At 37.2% G+C, this 26,318-nt stretch overlaps 1 protein-coding gene across 3 annotated transcripts in view; it reads left to right on the forward strand.

The window, feature by feature from the left end:
* The window catches only part of LOC150094627 (pyrroline-5-carboxylate reductase 3-like), a 222,005-nt gene that overhangs the window by 119,462 nt on the left and 76,225 nt on the right, over positions 1–26,318 (forward strand). For all 3 annotated transcript variants that reach the window (XR_016550124.1, XM_090411092.1, XM_090411091.1), the window contains one exon: positions 9,835–10,051. Coding sequence is in view for 2 of the 3 variants with exons in the window: in XM_090411092.1 (XP_090267218.1) it covers positions 9,835–10,014 (180 nt within the window). In the remaining variant the exon portion in view is untranslated. The remainder of the gene's footprint in view (positions 1–9,834; positions 10,052–26,318) is intronic.

The raw sequence follows: 26,318 nt of genomic DNA on the forward strand, positions 1-26,318 counted from the left end.
ACGACATCAGGTAACTTTGAGCCCAGTGGAGTCTAGAGGGGATAATGCTTGGTATGGAAACAGTGGCATCTTTATGCTTTATACTAATGCCAGAGTATCAGGAATAAAGGAGAGGAATTGGTGGCTCTGATAGTATCAGCGTGGCAAAAGATTATTGGGATCACTGAGATGTATTTGACAGAAAAGAATATAATAACAGGAATAGAAGTAGCAGGGTACAGCATTTTTCAGCAGGATAGGAAGGGAAAGCGTGGTGGAGTACTGCTTATGATAAGTGAAGACTTATGTCCTCCGAGAGTGGAGGCTTTAGAATTCAGTGACACTAATGATTTTGAAAGCATATGGTGTGAAGTAGAGGTGGGAAAGACAGGATATTTAGTGGGGTGTTGCTACAAACCAAGGAGCACAGAGAGTGGGGACTAGGAGATGTTTAAACAGTTGAGCTTGGCAAGTGCAAGAAGAATGATTGTTATGGGAGATTTTAACTACAGCAGTATAAATTGGGGAGAGGAAGATGCATGTAGCAATAAGGGAATGGAATTTCTAGAATTCTTGAGGAACAAATGTCTTAGGCAACATGTAATAGAGGGAACAAGAGTTTTAGATTTGGTCATAGCATCAGAAGAGTTGGTAATAACCGAGATGACATCTCTCCCACCAGTTGGAGAGAGTGACCATGTGGTTTTGACTTGGAAGATGAATAGACATGCAGGAGTATCAAAGAGACAGAAACGTATGTGGAATTATAAGGCAGGTGATTATAATAGTCTTAGACATCAACTTGGGGAAGTTTCATGGAGGAAGGAATTGGAAGGCCGAATTATCATTAGTGCTTGGGAAACTGTGAAGAAATATTTATTAGCAACAATAGTAAGCTGTATTTCACAATTGAAGAAGAGGACACAATTTGGAGTAAAGTGGATGACAAACAATATTAAACAGGAACTGCATGCGAAGAGGTTATGGAAGAGATAAAAGGAGACAGGTGAAGAGCAGATGCATGAAGAATATAAGACACAGGCCAGGAGAGTGACTAGTATGGTAAGGAAGGCGATAGAATATGAGAAGAGATTGGCCCTAAGATCCAAAGAAAATCCTAGGGAATTTTTTAGCTATGTGGCCAGTAGGAGGAGAAATGATTGTGGAAGAATGACATTGTGGGATAAAAATGGGAATAGAGTGACTGATGCAGAGGACATAGTGGAATTGTTCAATGAACAATTCCACTATGTCCTCTGCATCAGTCACTTTATTGGAGTATTTCATCTTGGAGGAGTAAATTTTAATACTAGAGGGATAGGGCAGGTTCGAGGTTAAGAGGTGCAAGAGGAGAGTGTGTTCCTAATACAGTACTCTGGATGTCATTAAAGCTGTGGGATTAGGTGGTGTTTCACCACGAGTTATGAGAGAATATGCTTAAGAACTGACAGCTCCTTTTATCTAGCTTTTCAGTGAAAGTCTGGCTATGGGAAAGGTGCCCAGGGAATGGAAGGAAGGTACGATAGTGCTATTGCATAAGAGCAGAAGCAGACTGGAAGTGTCTAATTATTGGCTAGTTTGTGTATCATCAGTAGTTGTTAAGGTCTTGGAGAAATTAGTGAGGGACTGTATACAGCATTGAGCAGATGAGGGTAATGTTATCTGTGAGAGTCAACATGTATTTGTGAGGGGATGCTCTTGTTTTAGTAATATGCTAACCTTTTATAATAAAGTTACAAGAGCAGTAGATGAATGAAAGGCATATACTGCCATTTTCTTGGATTTAGTGAAGGCATTTGACAGGGTGCCACATGATAAGCTGATATTTAAGTTGCAGCACATGGGTTTGGATGTCAGGTTGGTCAACTGGATTCAGGATTGGCTTTCTGATAGGTATCAGAGAGTTGTGTATGGTGGGGCAGTTTCAAGGAGGCAGAGGTTTACAAGTGGGGGTCCCACAGGGCTCAGTACTGGGACCTATATTGTTTAACCTTTATATCAATGACATTGTCAGTGGATTGCAGATGATTTGAAGCAGGGAAGGGTTATTATTAATAGTGCAGATGTGGTAGCCCTGCAAGAGGATTTGAATAAGCCAGACAGATGGGCAAATGAATGGGGGTGTCGGTTTAATGCAGCAAAATGTAATGTCTTGAGGTTTGAGACCCTGCGTACTCTATTGGAGGAGCTATACTTGAGAAGCAGGGGGAGACAAGAGATCTGGGGTTGATGATGATAGAAACCTGAAATTTAGGGGACATATTGCAAAGATGGTGAAGGTAACACAGAGGATTGCTGCAATAATGAGAAGGATGCTGACCTGCAGAAATAAAAGAGTTATCATTCTGTCATATAAGACACTGATCAGACCACACTTAGACTATTGTTCTCAAATTTTCTCCCCAGGATTTGAAGGGGATAAATTAACTATGGAAAGGGTACAGAGGCAGATGACAAAGATGGTTTCAGGACTGTACAATGTTAATTATGAGGATTGGCTGAGGGAATGTGGACTGCAGAGTTTGGTGGATAGAAGAAGGAGAGGTGATATGATTGAGACTTTAAAACTGTTGAGAGGTGGTTACAGGGTTGACACTGGGGAGTTCTTTCACTTGGTTGAACAGTGGGAAGGAGTGATGACAAGGGGCCATCCCTGGAAGTTATGAAAGGAAACTGTGTGCAAGAGGAAGAGTGGTTTCTTTGCTTTCTTGTAAGGTGGTTGAACCATGGAATGCATTGCCTTATAGAGTGGTGAGAGCGAGAATGGTCAATGAGTTTAAGGAGTGGTATGATAGACTTTGTGTTTCCTAGGAATGACCTCGTGCAATGAGTCTTTTGACTCCATGGAGGCCTGAATAATAATAATAATAATAATTTGGCAAAGTTAAATTGCTGTAATCAGGGAACACAGCACAGTATGATATGTGTACACAGGTACTAACAATGGGTAAATGAGGCTGAAGCATGGCAACCAAAGTTGAGCATAAAGTAGTTAAAGTCCTAAATGGTGCCTCCTTAGTTGGCACAAGTGGGCCAATGGAAGGTCTTGGCTCTTGGGCTGTAGGTTGAAGGACAAGTGCTTCTCAAATTTGAGGCAGCTTCATTAATGCAACCAAACGTATTGAGATTTGGATAGCTTCCTAGGCTGAGGCAAATTCTAAGGATAATCTTTCTTACTTATGTTTGTTGTGATGAGTAGAGTGGCTTTCTTCCAAATTATTTTGTGGTGGGTGTTTAATGCATGGTCAGCAAGTCGTGAGTGACTGTAGTGGTGGAACTTGATGTAGCCCTTGTGTTCTGCAATTCGGATATTGGCTGTCCTGCCTGTTTGACCATAATAGAACAGTTAACAACTTCAAGGAACTTGGTAAACACCTAGCAGGGTTATGGGTATGGCTGGTCTTTGGTGGAGTGGATAAGGGATGCCAATTTTTTTACCAGAATTGTATTACAAAGAAATATAATTTCTTTATATAGCATTGTGTATTTTACTTGAACATAGGTTTTTAAGAAATACACATCTGTCTACTAGATGCTTTTCAACAAGCTGCCAACTGATCAGCTAACCTCTAATTATTATTTAATGAATAGTATCCCCCATCCAATAATTTTTACTATTATTAACAACTTATGATTGCCATCACACCTCCATGGTATTAAACTTCAAGATTTAATTTATATTGCTGGATTTTCAAAAATATTATGAAGTCTTGGTAAAATGTTTATAAGAATGCTTTATTTCAGAATTCTTTAGCTACTGAGTATGACATGACAACTTTATTATTATTCAGAAGCCTTAATGTCTCAGGACTTGTTTTATTGTGCGAGAGTCGCTCTAGTTGGCTCAGTGCTTATTATAATTTATCCTTGAATTTATTCCTATTAACACATTTTTATCACTCACTGCTATCATGAGACAAATCTGCTAGTCACTCCCTTTTTCATGATGCTGTTATTCAGCTTCCAGGAATGGTTCCCTTGATATTTTTCATATGTTATAAAATATTCTTGCTGTATCTGTGATCCCAGTGCTCTAGAAAACTATCAGCTCATCCAGAATGGATCTTACTTGAAAGAGCTAAAAGCAAGAAACTGCATCCTGTCCAAATGATAGTCATGCCATCTGATTTCTTGCCAAAGCCATTGAATTTAACTTCTGTCCAACATTGCTCTCACCACTGTTACACTCAGATGGTTCTATTCTATCATTATCCATAAAATAAAAACCAATCTCCTGGCTTCTTACTTCTCTAATTCCTGTATAGTTAACCCTGACAAATGTCCCATCCAATCATTCCAAACACTTAGTGCATGATGTCATCTTTGACCTTTTGTTAGAAGAATATTGTTAAAATTATATGCTAAAAAGTCTCCTGGTCTCAATAGCATTTCTCTGGTTGTTCTGTTAGGTGTGTGCAAACAGAGTTAACTGCATTCTGTGTTGTCTTTTTGATGGTTTTCATATTCCACTGAAATTCATCCTACAGCAAGGAAATTAGCTTACACTCAACCCATTTCTAAGAAGGTTAATAGATCAGTCAGACTATTTGTGGAATTTCTCATGTCAGTTCTCTCGAAAGTATCCAGGCATATTAGAGAGAACCATTAACATTCAACTCCTATGCTGTCATTTATTAGTTGAAGGCACTCAACTAATAAATGATTGCCAGTATAAGTTCCACTACTTTGATCAACAGAAGATTTGCCTTATCTGTGCCACCCATTTCTGATAAATACCATGAAAAAATTTGGCATCTCTCAGCACATGTCACATGAGTCTGTTAAGTACATATTTGGCACATGAATCTGCCCCATGACTGCTGCAACTAGTCTGATAGCTTTTTGACTGGATGCACTCCACAGTGATAGGTGGGGATTCTGTATCTTCTAACTAATGTTGGGATTCCACGAACTCTGTTCTCTCATTAACTCCTTCCTGACCTACTCTAGTTGACTGCCACCTGGAGTGTAGCTTTGTTGATTTATTTATTTATTTATAGGAGGTTCTGCCATCCCTTTATGGGGAGGGATTAGGTATATACAGTGGTGAGCTATGGAAATTTTAACAAAGGGCTCGCATCGTCGAGAAAAAAAAAAAAAGCCATATTTCACCCAAAAACTTTTATTAATACAGCTTGTGTACAAATTCCAATCAAAAAGTATGAGAGGACAATCAACCTCTAAAGGCTATCATTTTTAAACAAATATTGATAATATTTGTTTAAAAATGAAATATGTTTAAAAATGAATATTAATATTGAATACACAGTTGATTGCACGCAATCAACTGTGTTAATTTATCTTACATAAGAAAAACATTTTTTAACTATCAAAATATAATAAGAATGAAATATTTTATAATCTTTTATAAAGCATGTGATTGGGTACTGATTTTACCATACGATTGGTCAAATTTTGCCTCGATTGGCTACCAGAAGGGTAAATATAGCACATGCATTTATTTTATTTTCAAACTTGGGCGCATTCGTTATAGAGGAGTTGAAACAATAATTCCAAATAATCTATACACTGCCGAATAGACTAATTTTTGTTAGGTTACCATATGAGTTTGTCGCTTAATATGTTTCAATAAAAACATTTTTTTTTTTTTTTTGAAAAAAAGAAAAAAGTAAACAAGAAGAACAAGGAGCTCACAAATTTGAGGAAATTTAACAAAGGGCCCCTGCGAGCCCCTTATAGCTCACCACATATTTTTATTACTCTATTAGAGTAATAAAAATATGTGGTGAGCTATGAGGCCAGTTTTCCTGTTCTGAGGTACAAAAACCCGAGTTTCCAGGTGAAAAATGCCCTCTACCTCTGTATAAGACTGACTAACTCATTTTTAGTCGAAAGAGACCGGATACAGGTTCCTCACATCATAGACGGGAATCAAACCCAGGTTTTTCTGACCAAAGGGCATCATCTATGCTGACTGAGCTATGGAAGCTCTAGCTTTGCTTATGATGGCACACTACACGCATCATTTGACAAACATTGTATTACATAATCATCACAACCTCAGTTGCTGTTCCAGATGATGTGATTCTGATATCCAAGACATTTCCAAGATATTCGATGGTATATTTTGGAAAATATCCAAGATATTTTCCAAGATATTTGATGGTATTCAGATTACCTTGCAGGTTTCAGTGCTAACAAAATGCAGTTCTGCCTTCGTCGTCATCATCGTCTAAACAAATTTAGATATAGGCTTTTTATGTCCTGTTCCTACTCTGCAGATGAAGTTAATCTTGGATGTCCACAGTCTCTTTTCTTCCTGTGGGTTTATATTCTGCAGTTCTGCCTTATCACACAGAAGAAAAAAAAAAAAACTATTTTCTTTTGGTCTTACCTCTGACAATGTTAAAATTTCAGGCTGAGATCTCTCTTCTTAAGATTACTGTATCATGAAACCTCTCATGGCATATTCATCAATTCACTCCATCCACTCTCATACTGGAATTCAGTTTCTGCTACATCTACAGATAATTCAACAGCCAATGTTTGTCTGAACTGGCATTAATATTTTCTTCACCCTCTGTTAAATCCATTCAAACATATGTGGCAACTACGAACACTCATTCACAGTTCAGCTCCAAGCCTACAGGACAAATTTTTCCTTTTCTTCATTCATCCTTTCTACTGCTGCTCTCTGGAACAATCTCTTATTTTATCTTTCACAAGAGATACAATCCACAGCTCTTTAAACTAAAGATGAACAAGCTCCTTCTTGCCCATCCATGGTACTAACATACTACAATCTTTTGTGTATCCTTCGTCTTTGCTTGTTTATTAAAGCAACTCACATTTCTTTAATGTAATCTCATCCTTTATCCTCAACACAATTCTGATGTTACCTTGATTATCAAAGCATTATACAGAGTAGGTGATAGCCGATCGGCTTTGCAAAGAGTAGTCTGCATGCTTCTTGCTGTTTTCATATTGATCCTTTTTCCTTAATTTTCCTGCTTTTTTAATATAAATTCTTAATTGTTTATAAAAAAATTAGTTACAGAATAGCAAGTTACCTTATTTAAAAGTCTCAAGGCACAAGGTCATAACTCTGCATCCAAAGTCCTTTCTTGGCATATTAGCTCTCCATATACCATTGTAGGAACATTTGGATGTTACAGCTTGAAAATTAATTTGTTTGGTAGCAATTACAATTAATCTTTTTGGTAACAGTTAAATCTAGCAGGATGATGCACAATGTGGGTATAACCTTTTTTGAGAATTGATGCAACTTTGAGTTTTGGAGAGATTAAAAATTTAACTTTGGTTATCTTTTTCCCCATTGGAGAATGGGATAGATGTCTATCCATGGGTCAAGCATCTATCCATAGATGTCTATAGATGTCTATCCATAGCATACTATCTCATGGGTCAAGCATCATCATGATAGCAATAAATTGGGTTTGTGAAAGTTATTGCAATATAATGCAAACAGCATGTGAATATACATCATTTGGATTATTCTGGATCAGGAAAGAAGTTAAAGTATAAAATGTCACACATCATTACATGCTTTAAGTAGCTAGAGAGGAAACTGGACCTGTTTTTATATGATGGAGGAGTATGTAGGATGGTTGCTTGCTCCATAAACTTTGTCCCAAGTCCAATCATATGCTCTGGAGATATCTAGAGAAATTACTTAGTTAGGTTCTATCATAATGCAAGGTGTTGTGGAATTCATACTAATAGTTGCTGATTAGGTGGAAGGTTTTCATTAACTGTAACAGTGATGGGTGTTTCTATTATCTTGGGAAAGATTAATGTTGAAATCAACAGGTATCCTCTCTCTTTTAAGATAGGATGAATTTAAGTTAATTTTCAAGCTAAATGGATCAGTGGAGAATATAGAGAAGCAGTGGGGGAGAGGAAAATAGCTCTGATGCATCAGCTTTGATAAAAACTGGAGAGACATCATTGGGATCAAAAATCATCTTTGTATTCAAGTTGCTCAGGATGACAAAGAGCAAGGGGAAGAATTATTCATAAATTCATTTGTTGTGTAGGAGATGGAGATTCTTGATTTTCCTTCATTATCAGTGCATTTACGAGGAGGCCTGTTGCATCTTTTAGCACTTTATTATATGTGTGTGTGTGTGTGTGTGTAGAAAGTATTTTACCTTGGGTATAATAAATGTTAAAGATACTAAGCAATTTTAAACCTGGTTTTACTCCATTTCCAAAGTAGGCAAACAGGCAAAACGGACAAGTCAAGTTTGCACCTGCAAGTGTTGCAAGTCTAGCTGACCCTGCACATAGTGCAAGACCAAAGCAACTCATGGTAAAAATAGAATAAGCTCTGATCACTAATCTTAATATTTACCCTTACTGCAAAGCACATCTCCTGGAGGAGATGTATGATGCTTTGTATTAAAGGCAAGGAGGCCACTACCCAGACCGGTTTCAACCTTTATTGAGGTCTCATCAGTGGGAGCCAGGCTAGAAATACCAAGATTTTAGTAATACAGAGCTTATAAGTATTTTACCAAAACAAGTTACCATAAGGTGTTTTAACCTTATTAAATAAAAATCTCAGAAGGAGATATAAATGTAGAAGAACGTATTTTACTTTGGGTATAATAAATGTTAAAGATACTAAGCAATTTTAAACCTGGTTTTACACCATTTCTCAAGTAAGCAAATAGACAAACAAGTCAAGTTTGCACCTGCAAGTGTTGCAAGTCTAGTTGACCCTGCACAGAGTGCATTTCTAGCCTGGCTCCCACTGATGAGACCTCAATAAAGGTCGAAACCGGTCTGGGTAGTGGCCCTTTGCTTTTAATACAAAGCATCATACATCTCCTCTAGGAGATGTGCTTTGCATTAAGGATAAATATTAAGATTAGTGATCACAGCTTATTCTATTTTTACCATGAGTTGCCTTGGTCTTGTACTACGTGCAGGGTCAGCTAGACTTGCAACACTTGCAGACGGAAACTTGACTTGTTTGTCTGTTTGCTTACTTGGGAAATGGAGTAAAACCAGGTTTAAAATTGCTTGGTATAATTAACATATATATATATATATATATATATATATATAAAACGTATATAATACATATGTACATGTAATACATATAATACATAATATATATTAATACCATTGGCATTCATAAAATCATTGTGCCATAAACATTCTTTCTTTTACTTGCAGTATATCAAAAGAGCTGTTTGGGATTATCTTTGGCCTTCACTGCTGATTTCCCTTTCATACTTTGCTTTTGCCTTTCTTACCACAGTCTTTACCCTTCTGGCATGTGTTTTGTACTACTCATGCCTGCTGGTCACCTTTCTCATTGAATTTCCTCCACAATTTTTTTATTTTTTTGCAGCTCCAGCTTAATAATGATAATCATTGATTTACTCTCCTGACTCTAGGTATGCAGTCTGCCATTAGTTCCCTCAAATATTCCTTTACCACTTCCTATGCACTATCAACCTCCAGCCCTTAAAAAAAGGCACCTGCACTCTGGAAGGAGTGCAGGTTTCACTAATTCGGTACACTGGTACAAGCTTTACAAACATCCATGCTTACATGAGATTACCTCGCAACATGTCATGTTGTACTGGGAAGTCAGGAAACCATTGTTTTAGCTACAATAGCTAAAATGCAGATCATTTTAGCTATTGTAGCTAAAACTACTTTGTAGTTTTAGCTACAATTTTTGTAATTGTAGCTAAATTTGTCCTACATTACACCACCCATGCCAGCTCAGAATGTATCTTGCATTGTTTTAAAACCTTAATTGTGTATGTTGAACAGTTACATATTCTTAAAAAATTTTTTAAAGATTTTAAATGAAGATTTTTTTTCTGTTTTATACATATGGTTGAAATTTTGCAGGGATCTGCTAAGATGGTTTTGGAAACTGGAAAACATCCAGAAGCACTAAGAGATGAAGTTTGTTCACCAGGGGGTACAACAATTTATGGAGTACATGCTCTGGAAACAAGTGGATTAAGAGGGGCTTTGATGAATGCCATTGAAGCTGCCACAAGGAGGGCAAAGGAACTTGGAAAATAACTGTAGAGGAGATAAATAATGAGATATTGGCATTCAGGTGTATATTTCTTTTTTTTTCTTCTTTTTTTTTCCCCATATGATTAATACTTTCAAAAAAACCCTTTGCACACATGAAAAACATTTGTTTTTCATTAAGTACTGGATTACAGCATTCACCAAGTAAAATATTTTGTCACTCATTAAGTTAATCTTATTGCAACACTAGGATAATTAAGCACATTAAAAATAAAAGTAGTCTTGAATTTATATGATCATAAATATCTTTATTTAGTCCCAAAATTTGTTTAACTTTGAAATATAGCCATCTTCTGTGTAAAATTTATGAGAAATATATATATATATTACACTTGACAAGAAGTTATTTTCTTCAGCTGTGTGTTCTTGAAAGAGAACTATGTATTTCATTGTTATTAGTCTTTGGAAGGAGAAAGCAGCACTTTGTATTGTGTTGTATAGCTTAAAAAAAATAATAAATGTAATGAGGAAAATTTAGCTATAGAGATTATCAGAATTGGGAAAAAGATAAAAGTGTGGCCATTTTTTCTGTTAAGACTTGATTTATGGGGGGGGGGGGGGCTTCACAACTTACTTTATCTTTCAACTGGAAAACAGATTACAAAAGTTATATGGACAAGCATTCAGTAAATGCTGACATATGATAAGAAGTCAATTCTGACTTGAGTAAAGGAAGCTGACTTTCACACTGGGCAAAGAGTTGATTTTATCAAAAAAGCTTGCAATCTGTTAAATGATGTCTTGCCAATACAAGAGAATGTGAGTAATTCTCTCTTTGATGGAAGGCAAGGTCTATGCTCATCAGTGATTTTTTAAGAATGAATTTACTGTTGTTTTCTATTAAGAAAAAAAAAAGTTTTTGATTGTAACTAATTGTTTTAGTAAGGCATCTGTAGAACCAGTACCAAATTCCATATGTTATATAACCCTATGCAAGATATAAATGTGGGTTCTTAACTTAAATTTAATTGAGGATGGGGGGGGGGAGGAATTTGGACTGAAAATATCCACATTTTCTTCTTAGTATGTATAGAAATAGAAAAATAAAAATAATTTATAGATGAAAAATATTAAATCTTTTACATGTTACAAATTGCAGAGTTAAGATAAACAGTTTTATTTGGTCTTACTCATTTTTTGGCAAAATCAGCTATTATGTCCTTGAAATTTAAATTTTTAGCTATTTCATTTTCCTATATCAGAAATTGCAAGTGACCACAAGTGAAAACACAGTTGGAGATACCAGGCAGAAGCAATAGCAAAGTCATCTTTACCTATAGGAGTTGCCAGAGTAATTTAATAAAAAAAGGTGGCAAACCTTTTGGCAACTCTTATAGGTAAAGATGACCTGGCTCCCACTGAAGAGACCTCAATAAAGGTCGAAACTAGTCTGGGTAGTGGCCAATCCCTTAATGCATAACATTATACATATCTGCAAGGAGATGTGTTTTGCATTATGGGAGATACTGGGATAGGAGTGCTGGTAGCTTACTCCACCTTTGCTATGAGTTGCCTGGTGTTGTACTACTTACCCAGGTAAGATAGTACAACACCATATTCAGTCCTGAAGATATTTTCAGGTGCAAACTTTGTTTGCTCTCACTTGGATAAAGGATTAAACTAAATTTATTAATGTCTTCAGCGAAAGAGAAATCCTAGTTTTTTTTTTGAAGCTGAGGATGCAATGGTTGTGATGTGTTTATGCAGGAGAGGTTTGATGTGAGGGTAATTCCAGGAAGAGAGATCTCAAACTGGCTGGAAATTTGAGTATTGTCAAAAAGAATACTGTGAAGAAATGGTTCTTTTTTATGGGAAATAAGACAGAACTGGGTTTTATTAGCATTGAAATTGATGAGGTTATCCAAACCCCATTGTAGGATGGCTTGAGATTGGAATTGAAGATGGTGGTGGTTGATGTTCTGTAGATTGAGGTGAGTTGTATAGGGTAAGGTTTATCGATTGAAAGCAAAGAGTGTAATTTGCTGTCATCTGCAAAACCGTGTATTGGGTTGGAGGTCAACTGAAGGTATTGTCAAATACATTAGTTCAGGTCAATGATATATAGCAGGAAGAGGGTTGGTGAGAGGACAGAACCTTGTGGAACCCCAGGATTAATTGAATGGTGAGAGGAAAGGGAGCCATCCACCATTACACACAAGCATGCGTCCAGACAGAAAGCTGGCAATCCAACTACAGAAGTCCTGGTCAGACCAAATGATGGCAGTTTGCTTAGCGTTAGTAATCATCTAAACATTTTGATTGATCTACTTTTTTACAAAAAAAATTAAGTAAAGCTGTTTGAATCATGTTCAACTTTTTCATCTTGTCATGAAATTTGATAGCTGGCAATTGCTTTATCAAGATTTCGGCAGACTTCAAAGCTTTGTTCCATATCAGGATCAACATCAAAGAAAATTTCCTTAGCATATTCAGTGTGATTGAAAACTAGCTCAAGTTCTTTTGCAGTTAACTTCCTAGTCATAACATTCTCTTCTTGTTTGCATTCTTTCTTCTTCATATGCATGCTGTTCTTCTAGTTGAAGGAGATCATTCTCACTTAAATGTTCTGAATGGGAATCGAGCAAGTTTCTCACATCTTCATTATCCAGTTTATTAAACCCAAGTTTTCCAGATTGTGCTGGTTTCTTCAGTAATCTTGGATACCATAAACTAACATAGGCTTGCAGGAGGCAATGCAGAAGTTGCCTTCTGCATTGCCTCCTAATTAAAGTGTAAGATGATCTTTAGATACTTTGTATCCTGGTTGAGATTCTGCAGTTTTAGCTAGGATAGTTTTTGTTGGCATAAGCTTCGAAAGAGACCAATTTCGTTGATGTTGGATATTTGCCATTGTCATAATCACCCTCCTGAATTATCCTTCAGGAAATTTGGCCACAGAATCTTTATCAGCACTAGCAGATTCCCCAGTTATTCTTACATTATGCAGTCCAGTTCGATTTTTAAAACGGTCAAACAAATCCTAAACTCGCAGTAAAGCTTTCACATTTCTCTTGAAATTTGGTCTCTTTCAATGAGGTAAAAATTTTGAGAACTTTTGCCTGAATATTCTGAATTTTTGCCTGTACTAAGAGGTATTCTTTTTTGGTTATAATCCTCAATCCAAAGTGATAGAAGACGCTCCATCTCGATCATTAAATGGTTTCTATTTCGGGTGATTTGCATGCTTAAAGAAGCAGTAGCAACTTTTCCTTGTTCTTTGTATTCTTTGCTCTTATTTAATATTCGCTGGGATACAGCGAATCTACAGTCCAAACTGTAGATTCGCTGTATCCCAGGTCTCGCACAATCATTGTATTACTAGTGCCACTTTCATGTGGTGCTGGTAATACAATTTTTGCATAACGTAAAAAATTCACGTTAACTAATTAATCACTTTAAAGTAGGAAATAGTATCATTTCACTCAATAGCACTAACTGATTATTGCGCATGTCAATTTTGCGTTAAGTGAGGTTTTCCTGTATTGTCAGAAACTGTATACAGAGTGGTATTCCAATTTAATGCATGTGCTCTACTGTTTCTTTATTCAAATTCCTTACTGTTGTTTACTCTTCGCACTGATGTCTTAATATCTGCATAATAAATTTAATTTTTACTGTAGTACACTTGTGATTCTATAGCTATTGTCAGAAATTGTTTCAATGGGTCCTTCAGCACTTTTAAAAATTCCAGGATTTGAAAATGGTTAGCCCTTTCGTTGTTTAAAACTTAAAAATTACTTGATTTAAACAATGGAATTCATGATTTTCTTAAAATTATTTTATTTATATGTTGTTCGAAACATGAGCCCCTTTAAGTACATGTCACTGTGCAGATGCACAGGTTGCACACCTATGAAGCTGGCTCTATGTAGAACACAAGGAATGAACACTGTGCATCAAGGTTATGATAGTGTTGAATGTGATGAAAAGAAGTCATTAATGTTGCAACAACCTGTATTCATTTCTTCTCTCTCCTTCCAAAACTTAAAACTAAACCACTGTTACGTTGTATAAGAATGAATGATCAAAAAAGTAAGGCATCTTTTGTAAATTTACCCATCATGTAGCATTTTGTATAATCTAGAAGTTAGCTTTCTTTCTCAAAGGGGGGGGGGAAATCAAGTCTAATCCATGCTCACAGTGAGATTTGAACCTGTGGCCAGTTGGTTGGAGAGGGGATATGCTAACCACTCAGCCAACCAGGCCAGTAACTTGATCCATTGTTATACTTCAGAATTTATAGAATGTCTTGTTCCATATGGGTTATGTGATTTTATTCAAACAAAATCTGGCCACATCCAGATTGAAGATCATAATGAAGAGAACGCATTAGCATGAACTTTACTCGGTCTTATTATCATTATTATTACCACAATACCTCATGGAGTCAAAGACTCATCTGGGAGGTCCTTTTATCGCACACACAGCTCCTCATAGTGTGTCTTAAACACACTCAAACTCCTTGCAGACACCATACTCTCAGGCAAGGCATTCTAATCATTTACAACTTTGCATGAAAAAAACTTGCTTCTTACTCCCTTACTCACATCCTCTTTATACAGTTTCCAGGGATGACCTCTGGTTCTACTCTGATCTCCCACTATTTTCTGTAGAACTTCTCCAGCATTGATCCTATAACAACCCTTTACTAACTTGTAGGCTTCTATCATATCTCCCCTCTTCCTCCTGTCCACCAGACTCTGCAAATTACATCTTCTCAATCTTTCCTTATACTCGACATTCCAGAGGGTAGAAACTATCTTAGTCAGTCACCTTTTGACCCTTTCCAGTATCTCTTCATCCTTCTGAAAACCAGGTGACCAAATCTGGGCACAAAAATTGTGAGGGCAACACAAAGAATTCTGGGGATGATGCAGAGGACACTGATACTAAGGTAGAAGCATTGCTTCTGCCTTAGTATTACCACCTCTGGGTCTGGCTCCTACTGACAAGACCTCAATAAAGGTTGAAACCGGTCTGGGTAGTGGCCCTTCCCTTAATGTATAGCATTATACATGTCTACAAGGAGATGTGTTTTACATTATGGGAGATACTAAGACAAGGAATGATGAGAGCTTGGTCCACCTTTACCACGAGTTGCCTCAGTTCTGAAGTTACTTCAGGCGCAAACTTTGTTTGCTTACAGTTGGATGAAGGATTAAACTAAATTTATTATAGTCTAACCAAGTGGGATAAAAACTTCTAATATCTTTCTCTAAATCTAGAGTAATTTAATAATAAGGTGGTACACCTTTTGGCAACTCGTATAGGTAAATATGACTTCTCCATTGCTTCTGCCTTAGTATTACCACCTCTGGGTCTGGTTCCCAATGATGAGACCTCAATCTTTGGGTCTGGCTCCCACTGATGAGACCTCAATAAAGGTCGAAACCGGTTGGAAGCTTGGGTGATGAATGGCAATGCTGTAGCCCATAAAGTTTTAACTAAAGCTCGGTTGTTGCTGTCATCGAGGTCCTGGGTGGGAGGGTAATGAATCGCAATGCTGTAGCCCATGAAGTTAACTGAGGCACGGCTGTTGCTGTTACCCCCCCCCCCCCCTCCTCAGATGACATATGAGTGGCTCTGCTTGGTGGTGGGGTAGAGCCCAATGCTGAGAGTTCTTCTCAGTGGCAGGGTGAGCCTGTTACTGAGGGGAGCAACGCCGAGTTTTTGGAGTTTGACCTGTACTTGAACATTCAATAAAGTTCAAAACCGGTCTGGTTAGTGGCTCTTCCCTTAATGCATAGCATTATACATGTCTGTAAGAAGATGTGCTTTGCATTATGGGAGATACTAAGACAAGGAGTGATGAGAGCTTGGTCCACCTTTACCACGAATTGCCTCAGTCCTATTGTTACTTCAGGTGCAAACTTTGTTTGCTTACACTTGGATAAAGGATTAAACTAAATTTATTATAGTCTAATCAAGTGGAAAAAAAAATTTCCACTATCAACATTAGTGTTTCTAATTAAAATGGTGAGCTCTCAAGTAGTGAGAGAGTTGACTGTTGATTTTCTCCATTGATTTTGATAGGATGGAGGTGAGTGGTAGTTTTATATTTGGCTTTTCCTTCTTTCTTTGGGATGGAGCAAATATAGATTTCTTTCCATGCTTCAGGTTGTGGAGCAAGTTTTAAGCACATTTAGCAAAAGTTGAGTAAGAGACATACAGCAAATGAATGGATATAATCAATAAATGATTGTGAACAGGAAGACTCCATTGATGCTAGCTTATCTTGAAGAGATGGTGGACAATGTAGAGATTCAGGAGCAAATTTTAACCTCCTAGTCTAAAACTTGCTGCTGCTTGTTTACTCTTCTATCTCCCTTTACTCTGTATATGGAAGGACAGATGCATATATAAAGACTTATGAGTGAATTTAATGCTGAGCTGGTATATGGTGTGTTGATCATCTTTTCAACCATAGTTGAAAAGATGACCAAGGAAAAAGGATTAAAACAAAGTATATTATTTCTTGGTGTATTTAACATATAACCTCAGTAACTTCAATATATATGTATCAGTGGTGTTGCATGCCCATTTTGGTTAGGTGTGCTATCATGGTTCATGCAACCTGCACTACAAAATTCATGTCAGTTTGACTGTGTGATTGCATTTTTATCGATGTATGAAAGTTTTAAGAGTGTGTAGCACATCAGTGCTGATCTTAATTAGTTTAATGCAATTAATTCTAGGATAACGTTGAATACTTTAATTTATCAATTAATTGTAATGAAATTTGCACAGAATGGGGGGGGGGACAATGTGTTTTAAGATACTGTATATTAGAAAACAATAATGAAGGAGAATGCTATATTTGGTTAGTATATTTGATTTGCTCAAAGATGTAAAATTTGGAAGAGGAGGATGAGGCTTACCTCCTTCAACAACAATACTGTTTCCCATTGTAAATATCAACAAAAAAGTTATAAATTTATCCAAAATTATATATTAAAACTTGTTCATATAATATATAAAAACTTGCCTACCACACCAGTTCACACTTCACGTATGCAAAACAGATGAAACTCAGAAAACAAAAACAGCAACTCAGCAAATGTTGGTTGATACAATCACTAATCACAGCCTCTAGGTGCTATTGTCTCAGAGGTCACCTGACTCTCCTTCTGAGTGGTTTAAAACTACTAGAATGCCAAGAATTTGACCCGCTGCACCATCTGTATATCTTTTCAAAGGGGTATGTATTTTGAACGCACACCAGGACTATTAACACAAATGTGATGCAATGTTTATGAATTGAAAAGTGTCCTCTTCATGAAGCATTAGTATATTGTGTTTATTTTTAGGAATCATGCCAAGTCTGGAAACAATTAGGCGAATCTTTAATAGGAATAGATGCAAAAATATAATATCACTGTGATATTGCTATTTGGTGGATGAGTACCGCAGTTAATATATATATATATATATATATATATATTAACTGCTGATAAAATATTTAGATAAATGGTTGGTATAGTTTTTTCACAATTTTTTTCTTCCATATAACATTCTGTGAAAGAAAAATCTTAATTATGTATATGTCAGTAACATTTTAAAAACATGTTTTTTAATAGTTTCATGGTCCAGAATGGCACATTGGATGTTAATATTTATTTAAAATATATAATGTAGAAAGTTTACAAAGAATATTGAGTCATACATGAGATTGTACATAGTACTTGTTGTTATCGCAACTTTGTATAAAGAGTTTATTTATCTACTTAGCAACATTTGTCAAAGATGATGCATCAGAATGATGTTATAAAGTTAAATTTTTTATTATTTAATCTAGAAAAATTAAAGAGACATGGTTTTCAGTGTTGATCAGTTATAAAGAGATTGTTGAATTGTCGATCTGTGTTTAACTACAAGCAACCCCTAACTTTATACAAATCACAAATCCATCCAACCATTCAATATTGCTCCCATATCTGGGGGTGGTGCCCCAAAGAGCTCCCTAAAGATACTAGACTCTGTACAGGAAAGGGCAATCAGACTAAACAATGATCCCCTTACTCACTGATGCACGTCACTCACTTTCACACAGGCACTCAATTTCTGCTGTTTTCATGTCCTACAAATACTTCTACAGCTGCTGTTCATTGGAATTAGCATCAGTAATACCCTCCACTCTCTGTCAGATCAGTTCAAACGTGTGCAGTAACTAACCAACATTCCCTCACAGTGCATCTCCAAACTCACAGAACAAATTTCTCCTCCTTCTCATTCATCCCTTCCACTGCTGCACTGTGGAGCAGTCAGCCATCTTATGTTTTCCATGGAATGCAGTTCCCAAATTTCAAGATAAATGTGAACAAGTTCCTTCTTGTCCATCCACACTACAAGCATACTATAGGTTGATCAACTTCAAACATGAAAATTTGAATAAGTACTTTAGTTTTTATTTCTTATTTTATAGAAAATTACAGAAATAGGTCATGTGTGTGTATATATACAGATAAAGAAGTAATCAATAACCCATATATGGGTTATTGAGAAATGAGGTTCATCCTACAGAAACTTATTTTTAAAAAATAAGTATACTTAAATCAATATGATTACCATTGTATAATTTGTGTGAATGATGTTTAATTACATGTAAAATATTCAATGAATAATTTTACAAACACACACACAATTTTATTATTATTCAGATCTCCATGGAGTCATTAGACTCATCACTGGAGTCCCATCTTAGACAGCATAAAGTCTATTACACCACTCTTTAAACCCATTCAACATCTCTCAGGCAATGAATTCCGTAGTCCAACTACTTTCCATGCAAAAAAAGCCACTTTTCACTTTCCTACTCATGACTTCTTTTTGTATCTTTTGGGGATGGTCTCTTGTTCTATTCCACTATATCAACCCCCCCCTCCCCATGTCAATCTTTAAATACCTCTCAACAATATAAATGTCTCAGTCATATCACCCCTTCATCTTCTATTCACCAAACTCTAGTTTGCATGACTTCAGTTTATCCTCATAACTAACATTGTAAAGTCCTGATATAATTTTGGTTATCCATCTGTGTACCCTTTGCAGGGTTAATTTATCCTCTTCAAATTCTAGTGACTAGATCTGGGTGCAGTAGTTCAGATGTGGTCTGATTAGTCTTTATCCAATTATTTTTATTATGTGACACCTCCAAGAAGTCCAAGGACTTATCACAGGAGAGCACTCTCCTCTGCTCCACTATGCACACATCTCACTGTCTTCCTTACTACTTATTTCTCTAACTACACGCAATGACACTACTACCATCAATACCATCTTTTATCTACCATCAACAACTGCATTATTTTTTGTCTGTAAATTATGTGTGTTTTCATTGTCTATTTGTCTGTACATGGGATGAAAAACCCAAATTTCCAGGAGAAAAATCCCTGTTACCTCCATATGAGATCAGCTAACTCGCCTTCAATTGAAAAAGCCAATATAAAGATTCCTCTCATCATGCTGAGAACCAAACTCAGGTCTTTTCCAATTGAATTGAAGTTTCATATCATCAATAAATAGCTAAATATCTCCTTGCAACCCAGTGACAATATTGACATAAAGGTTAAAAAGCAAAGGTCCTAGTACTAATTCCTAGGTTACTCTTAAGTTGCTCTTCCAACTGCACAACAGAGGCATAAATCGCCAATCACCAATGCAATCATCACTCTTTTATCTTGACTGGTCAAAGTTCATCTTAATATTGCAAGTCTTCTGGGTTGCCTTTGCCACCCTTGCAATATGGACCCTAAACTTCAGATATTTATCGACAATCATTCTCTCTTGCCTCATTCACTTCCTCTGGTACAGACCAACCAATAGATTCAGCCTCTCATCTGTGGATTCCCAATTTGAAGACCTTACATTTAGCTGCATTACACTGTCATCCCCATTCATTTGCCACCTTTCTAGCTTATTCAGATTCTCTTGAAGAGCTAAAACATTAGCACTATTACTAATAACCCTCCTGAGTTTCACATCATCAGTAAATAGCTGAATATCTCCTTGCAACCCAGTGACAATATTATTATTATTATTATTATTATTACGTGACACCCCCAGGGAGTTCAAGGACCTCATCATGGGAGGGCATACTACTCTATTTCGCTAAATACATCTCATCCTCTCCACTACTACTACTACTACTTAATTCTCCAACTACGACACTACTACCATCAACGCCATCTATCGCTGACATAAAGGTTAAAAAGTAAAGGTCCCAGTACTGATTCCTGTGGAAACTTCCTTCATACAGTTATCAAATAGACAACCCTTTGATAACTTTTAGACAGCTAATTTCAAATCCACTTCACTAATCTGATATCTAACCACATGTGCTGCAACTTAAATATCAACTTATTGCGTGGCATCCTGTCAAATGCCTTCGCAAAATCCAAAAAAATTGGTAGTGTATGCCTTTCTTTAATCAACTGCTCTTGTAACTTTATTATAAAAGGCAAGCAAATTACTGAAACAGGAGCATCTTTTAACAAAATGAAACTGATTTCACAGATGATATTATCCTGTGCCTACTTTTTGTATATCATCCCTTAATAATTTCTCCAAAATCTTAACAACTACAGAAGAAGCACATTCTCCTCATGCATTTCTGTGCCTTCAATCCTTCCATTCCTGCAGGAATAAAGCCTTCTTTTCCAGGATGAAATGCTCCAATGAACTGATCATTAAACAGCTCCACTATATCATCTGCACTTGTCACTGTGCCTTGTTTTCCATCTAATAGGCTCATTCGTCCATAATCCGTTCTCCTCTTACTGGCCAAATAATGAAAGAATTGCTCAGGATTTTCATTTGACTGATCTCATATTTTGTCTTTAGTCATTTTCTTGACATGAATCACATCTTCCTCATGCAAATACTTTCCACCTCTCTCTCCTTTTATGTTTTTTCATCTGCAGTTCCTGTTTAACTTTATTAGTCATACACTTTACACATCAAATTGTGTTATCTGTTTTTTACTTAAGGAATGCAATTTACTATTGTTGTTCTGTAGATTCCCATGCAGTGTTATCTCTTCCTTGCAATTCTTCCATTCATCAAACTCCCAAGCTGATTTTGAAGATTATTATAATCACTTTATTATAATCCTGCCTTATAATCACCTATATTCCTTTATCTTTGATACTTCTGCATGTCTATTCAGCTTCTATGTCAAGACTGCATGATTACTTTCGCCAATGGGGCAAGACTGACATCTCAGCTATAATCAGATCCTGTGATGCAATGACCAAATCCAAAACTCACTGATGTTTTCCTGAAATTCCATTCTATTGCTGTATGCCCAATTTATAATGCTTTAGTTAAAATCGTCCATAATGACCACTTCTTTGCATTTGCCAACTGATTTTTCTAAACGTTTCCTACTTGTCACACCCTCTGTGTTCCCTGGTTTATATCAACATCCCACTAAATATCTTATCCTACTCACCTCCACCTCATCAGAACTATTAGCACAATTTTCTTCCAAATTTTCCAGTCTAAGAGGACTCATCACTTATTATAGGTAAATACTCCACCACCCCATTTTCTTTTCCTATCTTGCTGAAATATTCTCTACTCTTCTTCTATTCCTTTTAGGACAACATATTCAGTCAATGATATTTCACTGAAACCAATAATCTTAGGACACCCTGAGGCTATCAATGCCACCAATTCACTCCCTTTATTCTTGATACTCCTGGTATTTGTATAAATAAACAACAGTGTATTGTCATCATTTTGGTACCTGTTATTATTCCCTCTAGACTCCACTTATTTCTGCAATATACCATACATTCTCTCATCTCTCTCTCTCTCTCTCTCTCTCTCTCTCAAGTGACTATCTCCACAAGAATCAACTCCATTTGCCTTGAGAACAGCACTCTCTCCAGATGCCTACACCCTTTCATGTTCACATGCAGTCCATCTCTTGCATACAGCTCTCTCCTATCCTGAAATGCATTCCAAGCATCTACATATTCCAGACCTCTCTTTCAACATGTCCTTGCTATAATGCCATTCATAATTGCTGCTCTCCTCTTCAATTCAGCATTATCATATCTGGGTGAAAAATATTATCTTCCCTTTTACATGTTTCTGCTGCACATTTCCTAACAGTAACTTCAAATCTCTTGCCACCCTAATCATACTGTCTCTCAGACCATTTGTACAGCCATCACTGTCATATCACTTACATTCTTGCCTTGTTTAATTGCCACATACACACATGTTCTGTTGTTTCTCCAGACATGCTCTCCTCTAACATTCTATTCTGCACACCACAAATCATAGAATCTTCATGACTTCCCCTCACAAATATATTCCTCCCTTTCTCACCTATATCCCTCATTCTCTCTCATTCAACATTCTCCCTCCTTGCTCTCCCACTTATCTGCCTTTCTTTGCTTTGTTATCTCTCATTTGTTATCCCCCCCCCCCCCCCCCCGAGGGAATATGTTCCAAGATCCTCAGTGGATACCTGAAACCATGGATAGGACAGAGCCCTATCTACCTATATATATATATATATTTATATATATATATATATATACTATGTTTTTTTCGTATACATACATACCTATGTTAAAGTTTAATTTATAAATTAGGCATGGTAAGAGATTAACAACAATAACTAATAATAAGTCTCGTAGACAGGCTTATACATTGGTTATGCATTATTAAATCACTTAAGGAATTGAACAACATAGATACGAATATAAATTAAATTACACTTTAATATATATTTCCGATATTTCGGCAACGTCACGTTGCCATCTTCAAAAGGAACTTACAAAAAAAGGCATGTGCACGTAGGCACTACAACACAGCAACTGAGAATGAAGAGATGAAGCTATTGTTCTCCTAAAAGTCCTGATGGTGCCCTCTATCAGGCTAAGTATACCTATGTTAAAGTTTAATTTATAAATTAGGCATGGTAAGAGATTAACAACAATAACTAATAATAAGTCCTGTAGACAGGTTTATACATTGGTTATGCATTATTAAATCACTTAAGGAATTGAATAACACAGATACAAATATAAATTAAATTACACGTTAATAAATATTTTTGATATTTTGGCAATGTCACGTTGCCATCTTCAAAAGGAACTTACAAAAAAAGGCACATGCACATAGACACTACAACACAGTAACTGAGAATGAGCTATTGTTCTCCTAAAAGTCCTGATGGTGCCCTCTAGCGGGCTAAGTAGGTCTACTGATGTAAGCCTCCCAAATTTGGGGCAGTCACATACAATCAAATTTGTTGAGGTTTGGAGAGTTTCTTAGGGCTGAGGCTGATTCCATAAATAGTCTTTCAAATTTCTATTTGCCATGGTGTATTACTGTAGCTTTCTTCCACCGTATTCTGTGGCATGTATCCAGGGCATGGTCTGCAAGACCAGAATGGCTTTCCTTGTGAAAACGGATGTAGTCCTTGTGTTAAGAAATTCTGATATTCGCTGTCCTGCCTGTTTGGCCAAAGTAAGACAGTTTACAGCTGCAAGGGACCTGGTATACACCAGGTAGGCCTAGGGGAAGTGGTTGGTCTTTAGTGGAGCGGATAAGGGATGCCAGTTTTCTGAATGGCCTGTAATAGCTGGTCAGGTCATGTTTTTTTAAGATTTTGGTAATTTTTTCCAAGGTGCCTTGGATGTAGGGAATGGTGATGGATTTAGACAATCCTTTTGCCAGTATAGTGTATGAGCTCTTTGGCCAAATGTTTAGCTAATTTGTATGTGGGGGAATCAATGCCATCCACTATGGGACGTAATGGCACATTCTCTTTATGTATTTTTGGGAGTCTGTAAATACGAGGGGGGGGGGTAGAGTTAAACCTAAAACTCTGCTGGGATAATCAGGTAATCCCAAACTGTGTAAAATTCAAGCACCGTTTTGTTTCACAAAAAAGCTCTCCGTATATATAACCGCGCCAGCTATGCATTGTTTCATGAACAAATCATTGCTAATCGGATGAGTCTCAATAGATCGCAGTATGGTGGCTGCTCTTCTAAGCACGACACCCAGACCAGTACCTAGGTTGTCTGCAGACGATTTGGTGCCCGCACGTCACACCTGAATGGTGCAGCATAGGAAGCAGCTGCCACATAGTCTCAACGGCTGCCTTGATGCTTCCGTTCTAGTGGCCTCTTCGCCAGAGCGATCGCACCGTGACGGTACGAAAGCAACTCCGGCTAGCGCTGCCTTTTAACATGCGAGGCATGAACGGTATCGTTGCAGTGGCTAGATGGGATTCTGACTTAGAGGTGTTCAGTCATAATCCCACGGATGGTAGCTTCGCACCACTGGTCACTCGACCAAGCACATGTACCAAGTGTCCGAACCTGCGGTTCCTCTCGTACTGAGCAGGATTACTATCGCAACAACTAGTCATCAGTAGGGTAAACCTCACCTGTCATCTTTTTCAACAGGTTATTCTCCCTACCTTATGCAATTGAGTTTCATTACTCACACTAGTGCTCTCTTATAGTATACAATTGCATCAACCTTGAGGTTCAACACCCACAACAATACTCTCTTTCCATCACTTTTCAGTTTCACTAGTGCTCACTCTAGTGCCCTCTTATAGTATACAATTGCATCAACCTTGAGGTTCATACCCCAGACTAGTACTCTCTTACAATACATAACTGCATCAATACTGATTTCCACTAGTGCTCACTCTAGTGTTCTCTTACAGTATACAATTGCATCCACCTTGAGGGTCATACCCCAGACTAGTACTCTCTTTTCATTACACAACTGCATCACTATTGAGTTCCACTAGTGCTCACTCTGATGTTCTCTTACAGTATACAATTGCATCAACCTTGAGGTTCATCACCCCAACTCCACCTGCTAAATAATCGGTTCAGACTCTCTTGGCAATGTGTTCCCTTCTTGCTTTAAGGACCTAAAGGCCTTAATACTTGCCACTATTAATAAATCTACAGACCTGTGTAGTTCATGCTCTCACTCTCGTCAATAGACATACCAGCGATGGCTAGACCACTAGAATTTGGTCTGAAAAATTATGAATAACTCCAAAATGAATATATAGAGAACTCTGAGAGACTGTGAATTAAATCCTGCTTCGATTAAGAAAAGTATGTTCAGATCCTTAACCTACCTTAAAACTAACTTACATACTAACTAAAAACTAGTAACTAAGTTCCCCTTAACCCTCTCTAGGAAAATATATTTCCATATTCCATCAAACCATCACCATCTTCAATCAAACAAAAATAAGAGAGATATATATTATCTCACTTCAATCATTTAGTGTCCTATACAGAGGAGACAAATCTACCTCTCAGAAGATAATCCTCTATAGCATCTGTGCATTTTGCACTCTCAAATCTCACAATAATTACCTAAAATTTGGCTAGGTAAACTTTATTCAAATATTATCCTGTTATTTATTCATGCAAATTACTCACATTCAATAATTAAATGTCCACCTCAATGAGAGTCATATTTACTCTCATCGATCACCCACGATCTTAATTGATATTCTTTCACTTAAACATTCAGAGCACTGGGTAGAAATCACATTGCGTCGACACCTCTCAACAACCATTTCGCAATATGCTTTGTTTTAATTAGACAGTCGGATTCCCCTGGTCCGTGCCAGTTCTGAGTCGGCTGTTAGTTGCCGGCCGAAACGGTCGCGCCAGATGGGCCATCCGGTATGCGCGCAGCTGAGGCATTCCACGAGAAGGCCCTGACGCTGGTCCAGGCTCAACCGTTCCATCACTGGACAGTTTCGCCCAGTCCCGGTGCAGTGCCATACCCGCTTCGGATCCCAGTCCTCAGAACCAATCCTTGTCCCGAGGTTACGGATCCGTCTTGCCGGATAGAGTTAAACCTAAAACTCTGCTGGGATAATCAGGTAATCCCAAACTGTGTAAAATTCAAGCACCGTTTTGTTTCACAAAAAAGCTCTCCGTATATATAACCGCGCCAGCTATGCATTGCTTCATGAACAAATCATTGCCACGTGGTTTCTCTTGGCGGACATTAATGAAGCTATTCGTGCCTTCGAAGAAGAGCATTCGTGTCCTTTAAATCACGAGCTTTATGACGTCTCATGTACCACTGCAGACAAAGAATTTGAAAAAATACGAGGCCGACAGATAAAAAAAAATTCGAAAAATTAAAAAAGAACTCTACCATCAATCCAAAACTTCCTACCAACACTGTAATCAACCTTTCTTTAGTCACCCTGAAGCACTCAATGTGCTTTCACGTGGCCACAACTTCACCATTGCTCCCAGAAAAATACCTAG

The sequence above is a fragment of the Typopeltis vanoorti genome, chromosome 21 (assembly GCF_054136105.1).
Source record: "Typopeltis vanoorti isolate ZY-2024b chromosome 21, IOZ_Tvanoo_1.0, whole genome shotgun sequence".
NCBI lineage: Eukaryota > Metazoa > Arthropoda > Arachnida > Uropygi > Thelyphonidae > Typopeltis > Typopeltis vanoorti.